Source organism: Oncorhynchus gorbuscha, linkage group LG01 (assembly GCF_021184085.1).
Source record: "Oncorhynchus gorbuscha isolate QuinsamMale2020 ecotype Even-year linkage group LG01, OgorEven_v1.0, whole genome shotgun sequence".
Lineage (NCBI taxonomy): Eukaryota > Metazoa > Chordata > Actinopteri > Salmoniformes > Salmonidae > Oncorhynchus > Oncorhynchus gorbuscha.
In genome coordinates this window covers 8,999,021-9,009,505 of record NC_060173.1, presented here as the reverse complement: position 1 = coordinate 9,009,505, position 10,485 = coordinate 8,999,021, and the positions used below count along the sequence as shown (strand labels likewise).

Sequence of the window (10,485 nt, the reverse complement as noted above, 5' to 3'; positions counted from 1 at the left end):
TTGATCCTAGAGCCTAGATCCTAGAGCCTAGATCCCAAGTCCACAGTCTAAATGGTTAATATCTCTATATTATATCTAAGATCTTAGATCCTAGAGCCTAGATCCTAGATCCCAAGTCCACAGTCTAAATGGCAATGCCTTAATAATATGAAACACTTTCAAGTTGAACCTTATATATTAGTTATCTTCAATACAATGACAGCGGTTTACTTTCAGCTTAGAATACCACATGGTCATGGCTTTATTCATGGGCATAGGGGTCTTGTTCAAGCTGTTCTCAGGTGACGTCAGGGCTTAAGAGGCCGGGCATGAACAGCTGTTGTGCAGGGCGGGTGGGTGGGTGGGTTCAGAGGAGGGGCTGGGGGTATGTTCCGTCCTGGTCTAGTTCTATTCTACCATATTTGTCGGGTAAGATTCAAACTCTATTTCTGCTTGTTTGGGTGTGTCGACGTGGTTCCCATGGTTCCCATGTACAGTATAGAAAGCAAGATAACGTTGATTTGACAAATGATCTTTAGGTGGTCAACTGTGGCGAAGTTCGAAAATAACTTGAGATATAAATAGCGTTTGGCTGCACTGTAAATGCATGTTAACAGTGTACCACTCATTCTGTAGAGCAGTAGCAATAGTTATAGACTATTTCTTGTGTCTCTATTGTCCTACCAACACCAATGTTTCGTTATACATTGTTATGATATGTCCACAGTGCCCACACTGTTACGTAGCTAAATAACCAGTAGTTTCTCTACTGGTCAGATTAGGGAAATTTACTCAGTTGATTAGATGTTTAAAGGAACTTGTAAAGGTTTGCATTGTTTGCATTTGGTTCAAATTCCATTCATATTTCACCATGGACTCAGTGATAGGAAATAGGAAAGTCAAAAAAGTAAACAAACAAAATCAAATCAAATCAAATCGAAATTTATTTGTCACATACACATGGTTAGCAGATGTTAATGCGAGTGTAGCGAAATGTTTGCTTCTAGTTCCGACAATGCAGTGATAACCAACAAGTAATCTAACTAACAATTCCAAAACTATTGTCTTATACACAGTGGAAGGGGATAAAGAATATGTACATAAGGATATATGAATGAGTGATGGTACAGAGCAGCATACAGTAGATGGTATCGAGTACAGTATATACATATGAGATGAGTATGTAGACAAAGTAAACAAAGTGGCATAGTTAAAGTGGCTAGTGATACATGTATTACATAAGGATGCAGTCGATGATGTAGAGTACAGTATATACGTATGCATATGAGATGAATAATGTAGGGTAAGTAACATTATATAAGGTAGCATTGTTTAAAGTGGCTAGTGATATATTTACATCATTTCCCATCAATTCCCATTATTAAAGTGGCTGGAGTTGGGTCAGTGTCAATGACAGTGTGTTGGCAGCAGCCACTCAATGTTAGTGGTGGCTGTTTAACAGTCTGATGGCCTTGAGATAGAAGCTGCTTTTCAGTCTCTCGGTCCCAGCTTTGATGCACCTGTAAACTATATTAAGGTAACAGGTGTATAAGCATATGTTATCCCTCTGTAATAACTTGTAATCATCACGTCACTGTTACCTAGTATAGATAAGAAGTGAATAGTCAGTGTATTTTTGGTCTATCGTCCCTCGTAGTCTTTTTCTGTCAAAACCATATGACACAAACACAGATTCAGGAGACTTGTGATGTCTTGTACATAATAACCAAAACACTCCTGCTCAGTTTTGCCTGCTGTATATTGAATTGTGCATTTTATGTTTGTATTTACAGTGTTGTTGTTTATCCACAGTGGACTCCCAGCATAAGATGACTCTCCAGTGGACTGTGGTGGCGATCTTCCTTTATGTGGAGATCGCTGTCATTCTGATCCTTTGTCTGCCTTTTATATCTGCCAAGAGGTACTGTGTTGAATTATATCCTAGCATTTAACCAGGTTGAAGCGTCAAGCCTTCTCTTGTGACATTTGGCCAAAACTGTAACATTTACAGTCCAATCCCAAATTATTGGCACATTTGATGTTTTTTTTTAGCAATATACAGTGGGGCAAAAAAGTATTTAGTCAGCCACCAATTGTGCAATTTCTCCCACTTAAAAAGATGAGAGAGGCCTGTAATTTTCATCATAGGTACACTTCAACTATGACAGACAAAATGAGAAAAGGAAATCCAGAAAATCACATTGTAGGATTTTTTATGAATTTATTTGCAAATTATGGTGGAAAACAAGCATACTTCCAAAGTTGTGGCAAAATGAGGACAACAAAGTCAAGGTATTGGAGTGGCCATCACAAAGCCCTGACCTCAGTCCTATAGAACAAGTGTGTGCAAGCAAGGAGACCTACAAACCTGACTCAGTTACACCAGCTCTGTCAGGAGGAATGGACCAAAATTCACCCAACTAATTGTGGGAAGCTTGTGGAAGGTTACCCAAAACATTTGTCCCACGTTAAACAATTTAAAGGCACTGCTACAAAATACTAATTGATTGTATGTAAACTTCTGACCCAAAGGGAATGTGATGAAAGAAATAAAAGCTGAAATAAATCATTCTCTCTACTATTATTCTGACATTTCACCTTGTTAAAATAAAGTGGTGATCCTAACTGACCTAAAACAGCTATTTTTTTTTAACTAGGATTAAATGTCAGGAATTGTGAAAAACAGAGTTTTGTTAAGGTGTATGTAAACTTCCGACTTCAACTGTATATACAATTCAAATACTGAGCTATAATGTAGCAAACGAATCGGGTAATTATATTATTTTATACTAATAGAATTGATCAGAGAAAGACATTTTATTAATCAAGTTACCATTTTTCGTCTTAAAAAGTTAGGGGTCAAAATTATTGATACCCCTAAACATTCTTATAAATAAAGTAGTCAAATGTTGAGTATTTGGTCCCATATTCCTAGCATGCAATGACTACATCAAGCTTGTGATTCTACAAACTTGTTGGATGCATTTGCAGTTTGTTTTGGTTGTGTTTCAGATTATTTTGTGCCCAATAGAAATTAATGGCAAATAATGTATTGTGTCATTTTGCAGTCACTTTTATTGTGAATAGAATATGTTTCTAAACACTTCTATATTAATGTGGATGCTATCATGACTATGGAATATCGGGAATCGGGAATATTGATGAGTGAGAAAGTTATGAAAGATCATCCCCCAAGACATAAGTACTAATTCTCTAAGTTTCTAACTCTTACTTTTGCTTTTTGCAGATGGCGATCACTGTTCAACCTGAGTATATGGAACTGGTTCGCTCCGTATTGGAACAGGGGATTCTTTACCATGATACTCATCCTCATCATTCTCTTCTGTGGTAAGTCATCATACTTGAAGTATATTGGTTGGTTGTTTGGTATGGCAACAATGAATCTGTTGTAGATAGATAGTCAGAAAGTTTTCCATAATGGCACTTTTTTTATAGGATTGTGGGTTATTCCCCTTGTTCTATAGTTTCATCTCATAGGCTGGTGACATATCATACACATTACAAGACATACAAAGGCATAGACGTGCTTGTATCAACAAGTTATAAAACATTATACCTGGCTTCACACAGTGTTACAATCAGTCCTGTTGTCCAGCAATCCCCAACTGCTGACCAGCTGGTGATTTTATTTGGCCCCAAAAGGGTTACTTTTTATTGTTGGACATAAAAGACCAGAAAACCAGCTCCAAGGGATTTTCATTTTGGAAATGTGTCCCAAAGTATTCCCAAGCGTTACAGGGAGATTTACATTTACGTGATCTTATACAAATGTAAACAAGGTCTGAAATTATTATGTTTTTGTCAAATATTACATCTGTTTGGGCTTCATGCAGTCAATTGCAGGCTGGTCCCTGTTACTGTAGCGATGGCCACCTGGTTTATCAGAGTCAAATGGTTTGTAATTATTTTGCGTCCCCCTGACCATCGGCAGCTGGATGTAGTGATGATCCCTGCTGTAATGTGTTATAGTTGCTAAACGTCACTGTTACACCTGTTTCCTGTTTCTACCCTAAGATGCTCTGAGAGAGGTGAGGCAGTGCTCCAGAGCAGTGCACCGTGGGAAACGGCCAGCGTATTAACTTCCGCCTGTTGTTACACTAGTAGTCAGTCCTCTATGCTCCGTACGGCAGCAGGTAGCCTAGTGGTTAGAGCGTTGGACTAGTAAATTCAAGCTGTCAAGGTACAAATCTGTCGTTCTGCCCCTGAACAGGCAGTTAACCCACTGTTCCTAGGCCGTCATTGAACATAATAATTTGTTCTTAACTGACTTGCCTAGTTAAATAAATAAATAAAAAATACACTGCCCCCATGTGAGAACCCTTTGAATAACCTTTTTTTTTAAAGAGCGTAGCTATAGACACTAATACAACTGTGCCCTGTACCTCCCTCCTAAGATGCTCTGAGAGAGGTGAGGAAGTACTCCAATGCAGAGCCCATGGGAGAAGCTAAGCTGAACCCCAACCTGTTTGACCACCTCCACATGAAGCTGTTCAGAGCCCAGAGGAACCTCTACATCTCTGGCTTCTCCCTCTTCCTCTGGCTGTGAGTCCTACTTTATATTATCACACAGGAAAGTCAGGTTGGTTTATCATAGATGACATCCAACAACTTCCTGGGGTTAGGGTTGTGGTTGAACTGGGATGTGACCATTAAGTTAGGGTTATGGTCAGGGTTGTGATCAGGGTTGTGATCAGGGTTGTGGTTGAAGCTAGTTAGGGTTGAACTGGGATGTGACCATTAAGTTAGAGTTATGGTCAGGGTTGCAAAAGGTTTTCCAGAAATCCAGGTGGAAGATTCCTGAATGTTCTGCTCATTCCTTCCTGATTCCACAAATCTTCCAACCGGGATTTCTGGAAAACTAAGGACTTTTGAGAAAGTTCCCAGAATGTTTTAACCCTAGTTATGGTTGAGGCTAGGGTTGGTTCGGGTTAGTGTGTCACTCATTTATCACTTCTTGCCCCTGTAGTGTGATGCGGCGTGTGGTGACTCTGATAAACCACGTGGCCGTCGCTACGGTAACAGGGACCAGCCTGCAAATCCAGGCGGAGAGCGCCAATCAGGCAGCCAAGAAGTACCAGGAGGATAACCTGCTTCTGAAACAGGTGAACACCAGAGTCAGGAAGAGGGCCTGGAAGGGGCATTATCTGACTTTATCTGTACAGTAGAGAGTCGATAGTCATCTCTCGTGGAAGACTTAAAACATAGTTACAAAAGTTTAACAGAGTTAAGCTAGCCAAAGAGTTGTGAAGGGTATTTTTGTCAGATGATGTCATTGTTGTGTTTCTTGTTTGTGTGCACTTTATTGCACCATTATGTCACCATGTGATGTACGAAATTGTTTTCCTAACTGACATATAAACCATTCATTCATTCATTAATGAGAACCTTTACCTCCCAATAAAATAAATAATATAAGAAAGTGCTGTCTGCTCAGGCTCTGCTGGATGAGGAGAAAAACACAACTGCAGGCAAACGGCTACTGAGGAAGGAGGCAGAGAAGTTGATGGAGGAACTGAAGACTGCAGAGGATGGTGGGTAATCAGGAAGTGAATCAAGAATTAAACTGTTTAATGTTTACTTTGCATTTTTTTTTAAATGAACTGAATTTAAATGGAATTGACCTCCAAACCTGTCTTCAAATCAAGTTGTATATGTCACAAGGTACCAGTACTGAGTCGATGTGCAGGGGTATGAGGTAATAACTTGACTATATATATATATATATATACACACAAGGTACCAGTACTGAGTCGATGTGCAGGGGTACGAGGTAATAACTTGGCTATATACACAAGGTACCAGTACTGAGTCCATGTGCAGGGGTACAAGGTAATAACATGGCTATATATATATATATATACACAAGGTACCAGTACTGAGTCGATGTGCAGGGTACGAGGTAATAACTTGGCTATATACACAAGGTACCAGTACTGAGTCGATGTGCAGGGGTACAAGGTAATAACATGGCTATATATATATATATATATATACACAAGGTACCAGTACTGAGTCGATGTGCAGGGGGGTACGAGGTAATAACTTGGCTATATATATATATATACACAAGGTACCAGTACTGAGTCGATGTGCAGGGTACAAGGTAATAACTTGGCTATATACACAAGGTACCAGTACTGAGTCCATGTGCAGGGGTACGAGGTAATAACTTGGCTATATATATATATATATACACAAGGTACCAGTACTGAGTCGATGTGCAGGGGTACAAGGTAATAACTTGGTAATAATACACAAGGTACCAGTACTGAGTATGTGCAGGGGTACAAGGTAATTACTTGGCTATATATATATATATATATATACAAGGTACCAGTACTGAGTCCATGTGCAGGGGTACAAGGTAATAACTTGGCTATATACACAAGGTACCAGTACTGAGTCCATGTGCAGGGGTACGAGGTAATAACTTGGCTATATACACAAGGTACCAGTACTGAGTCCATGTGCAGGGGTACGAGGTAATAACTTGGCTATATACACAAGGTACCAGTACAGAGTCCATGTGCAGGGGTACGAGGTAATAACTTGGAGGTACCAGTACTGAGTCCATGTAGGGGTACGAGGTAATAACTTGGCTATATACACAAGGTACCAGTACTGAGTCCATGTGCTCGCGGTAATAACTTGGCTATATACACAAGGTACCAGTACAGAGTCCATGTGCAGGGGTACGAGGTAATAACTGGCTATATACACAAGGTACCAGTACTGAGTCCATGTGCAGGGGTACGAGGTAATTGAGGTAGATATGTACATATAGGTAGGGGTCTCGCATAGGGCTGTTGTGATGACTGGATTGCCCCCACACTAGTGAACTCGAGTCATGAAGGCTGTTAAATTCCACATGACCATTTAGTAACGATATTTAGGTTTCTCCAAGCTCTGATGCTACTGGTGCTCATTAGTAGCCTACCAAACGTGCTGCCTGGTACTCAGCACTCCATTGTCCCTCTAATCACTCTGACATCAATGTAAATGTTTTCAAAATCTAATCAAACACTTCACGAGAGCCCATGAGCTCACGTTGTGCAACATTTCTATAGGATTTGCAATCACGTGAGAAAACAGAGTGATGGCCTCTATTAAAAAGAGGAGGATCCTATCAGCTTTCTATAGGCTAGGCCGACTACATTTATTTCTCAACTGTCCTAATACTAAGCACATTGCTTATCTTTTCAACAGGAGTATGACCTACCTGGCTGGCATGAAAATGATCCACAGGAAAAGGGTTCTTTATTTTGTTATTTAAGTCCAGAGATGACAGGTATTTTTCCCTGCTGCTCTGTTTCAAGACAGGTGCATGATAATGGTCCATTCTAAAATAAAAACAAATGTCACACATATATTATTTAGTATATGTAAAGACAATATTAAATCAAGAATAGTCTGATAGGTGACAATATTAGCCTATCACTTGTGAATTGTATATTAGCACTTCACTTCCCAAAGTGTCTGTCTTCCCCTTTAGCCTGTGGAGAGCCATGTGAGTGAGAGGTGCTTCAGAGCACACAGCACTCAGGGAGAAGGGAACAAAGGACATTTTTTAATGGTACATTATGGACGCAAAAAGGGGATGACGCCAGGAAATTCGAGGCATTATCAAGTGCTTGTCAAATTATGAATGAGCGACTGATGAAGTTTGTACAACCTCTGCAAAAAAACAACAAAGCAGAGCTCATGCCTTTCAAGTAACTTTTTTCAAATCATCCACAGAGTCGCATTATGCAGCCTTACAATGTATTAAACATCTAAAACATATATATATAGCCCAGGGTTTATAGAATGACTAACGTTACATGAATAACTCTAAATGAAGCATATAGGAGTACCTGTGTCTTTGTTAACCCCTCAACACAGAAAAGCCGCATGTGCAACACTCCCTCAAATCGTTTGGAGAAAATATCCTTTCTATTTTATTCAGCTTTGTTCAATTGTATTCTTTATACTATAAAATATTATAAAATAATACCACGGAATTCTAACTAAATCTTGTCTGCTAAATGAACTAGTGTAGCCCACAGCCGTATAGCATGGCCAGATCAGGACCTAACATAAGGACAACTCAGAGTATTCTATTCTGTTCTTCTAAAATAGACTACCTTTTCTTCATATCATTTATCTTTAGACCTGTCTAAAATAAAATGTATTTATTGTGGAGGTTATATTACATGGATTTATTAGACTTTTTTAAATGTAGATGTTCCACAGGTCTGCATCAGTGGCTTGTAGGCTGTGTGTGGAAGCCAGGAGATGCTAAATGTGTTTATGGTAATTAACTGTCAATTACCGTGAGACTGACAGTAATTTGATTGACAATCACCGGCTGACAAAATTTTGTGACCTAAATAGCCCTAGTCTAACACATCAGAATAATAGCTTAACTTCTGCACATGTATGCTGTTGTATCCAGTTTCAAAGACAGTTGTTATGTATAAAAAAAAGTATACATAACTATATGTCAGTATGCGTGAGTGAAGTGTGTGTTGTCTGTGCAGCTGTGCGTAAGTCTAATGCTGAGGTGGAGGCCATGAAGAGGCAGTCTAACGGTCTGACAAAGGAGTATGACAGACTCTTGACAAAGCACAACGAACTACAGGTAATACACACACGCACACACACACACACACAGTCTTGTAGAACTAACCTTGTGGGGACACACAATTCAGTCCCATTAAAAATCCTATTTCTCCTAACCCGTACCCTTAACCTAACCCTTAACCCTAACCTTAACCTAACCCTAACCTAACCTTAACCCCAAAACCTTAACTCAAACCCTAGCTCCTATCCCTAACCTTAAGCCTAATTCTAACCTTAAGCCTAATTCTAACCTTAAGCCTAATTCTAACCTTAAGCCTAATTCTAACCTTAAGCCTAATTCTAACCTTAAGCCTAATTCTAACCTTAAGCCTAATTCTAACCTTAAACCTAATTCTAACCTTAAACCTAATTCTAACCTTAAGACTAATTCTAACCTTAAGCCTAATTCCTTAAGCCTAATTCTAACCGTAACCCTAAACCTCCTTGTGGGGACCAATAAAATATCCCCAGTTCGTAAAATGTTTGTTCATTTACTATTCTTGTGGGGACTTCTGGTCCACACACACACACACACACACACACACACACACACACACACACACACACACACACACACACACACACACACACACACACACACACACACACACACACACGTCAATGCATCATGGTAGGCATATTTGTGATTGGTTTACAAATCATTTGACCCTAATCTACCCGCAAATAACTTTCCACCAGTATTGGTAGGACTGATTTCACCACTTGACTGTCTATTTTTTATTGATATTTATTCATTTATACTGTATATTGTTTATGACTATCTGCAACGCAGAATCTTCAGGCTGGAGCTGGAGACAAGAAGGAGCAATAAGGACTAGATCCAAATCGTTGATCCAGATGACAAGTGACAAAGACAGCAGGTAGCCAGCCACAGCTGTTATGACTTCACACGGAGACCAGCTATTCAGCTGAGCAACTCTTCATTCATCTCTGACTTATGTATACTGTACTGTGCATGGGAAAAGGTGCAGTTGTTCAATGTATCCACATTGTATTTGTATTGTAACTAAGATAGGGAGCTAAAATTGTGTCATGTTTGAAGAAGGAACCGAGGATTTTTTTTGCGTCTGTAAACGTATAGTCTTAAATTCCTTCTCTGGAGCTCATGTAATGTCCTTGGTTAATTGTTTTGCCGTTTTAAGTCATAGTATATAGTACATTAGTACTTTAAAGTATAATACTTGTGTCGTATATACTCAAAGTACATTATGCTAATATGCAGAGCTTTCGGCTTATGAAATGCAAAATCCTGTTTTACATCTGTATCCAGTGGGCAAAATGGGTTGAAATAATGTCACAGTTTACAAGCAGAACTGGTTACGTGGAGGGTATACCCTCAGATCAACTGTGAATATGTTTTTGCTGTGTACCATGAAGTGGCATGATCCTCTTGTGTTCAATGATTAAAATACAAACATTTGAACAAATCTGACACTTGAGGCATTATGTACAGTTTAAGGAAAGCACAAACAAACTGAAGAGGTAATGTAGGTGAGATGTGGGAAGACAGGACAGGTAATGTAGATGAGATGTGGGAAGACAGGACAGGTAATGTAGAAAGACAGGACAGGTATGGTAGATGAGATGTGGGAAGACAGGACAGGTAATGTAGATGAGATGTGGGAAGACAGGACAGGTAATGTAGAAAGACAGGACAGTTATGGTAGATGAGATGTGGGAAGACAGGACAGGTAATGTAGAAAGACAGGACAGGTATGGTAGATGAGATGTGGGAAGACAGGACAGGTAATGTAGAAAGACAGGACAGGTATGGTAGATGAGATGTGGGAAGACAGGACAGGTAATGTGAGATGTGGGAAAGACAGGACAGGTATGGTAGATGAGATGTGGGAAGACAGGACA

General features: G+C 39.5%; 1 protein-coding gene across 1 annotated transcript; it reads left to right on the top strand.

The window, feature by feature from the left end:
• Positions 1 to 346: 346 nt before the first annotated feature.
• LOC123996002 (B-cell receptor-associated protein 29-like) lies at positions 347 to 10,049 on the top strand. The gene is made up of 8 exons (XM_046299642.1): positions 347 to 408; positions 1,792 to 1,900; positions 3,227 to 3,327; positions 4,395 to 4,542; positions 4,967 to 5,102; positions 5,435 to 5,531; positions 8,520 to 8,620; positions 9,395 to 10,049. The coding sequence occupies exons 2-8, from the start codon at positions 1,809 to 1,811 to the stop codon at positions 9,431 to 9,433; spliced, it is 714 nt and encodes a 237-aa protein (XP_046155598.1). The 5' UTR covers positions 347 to 408; positions 1,792 to 1,808; the 3' UTR covers positions 9,434 to 10,049.
• The last annotated feature ends 436 nt before the right edge of the window (positions 10,050 to 10,485 follow it).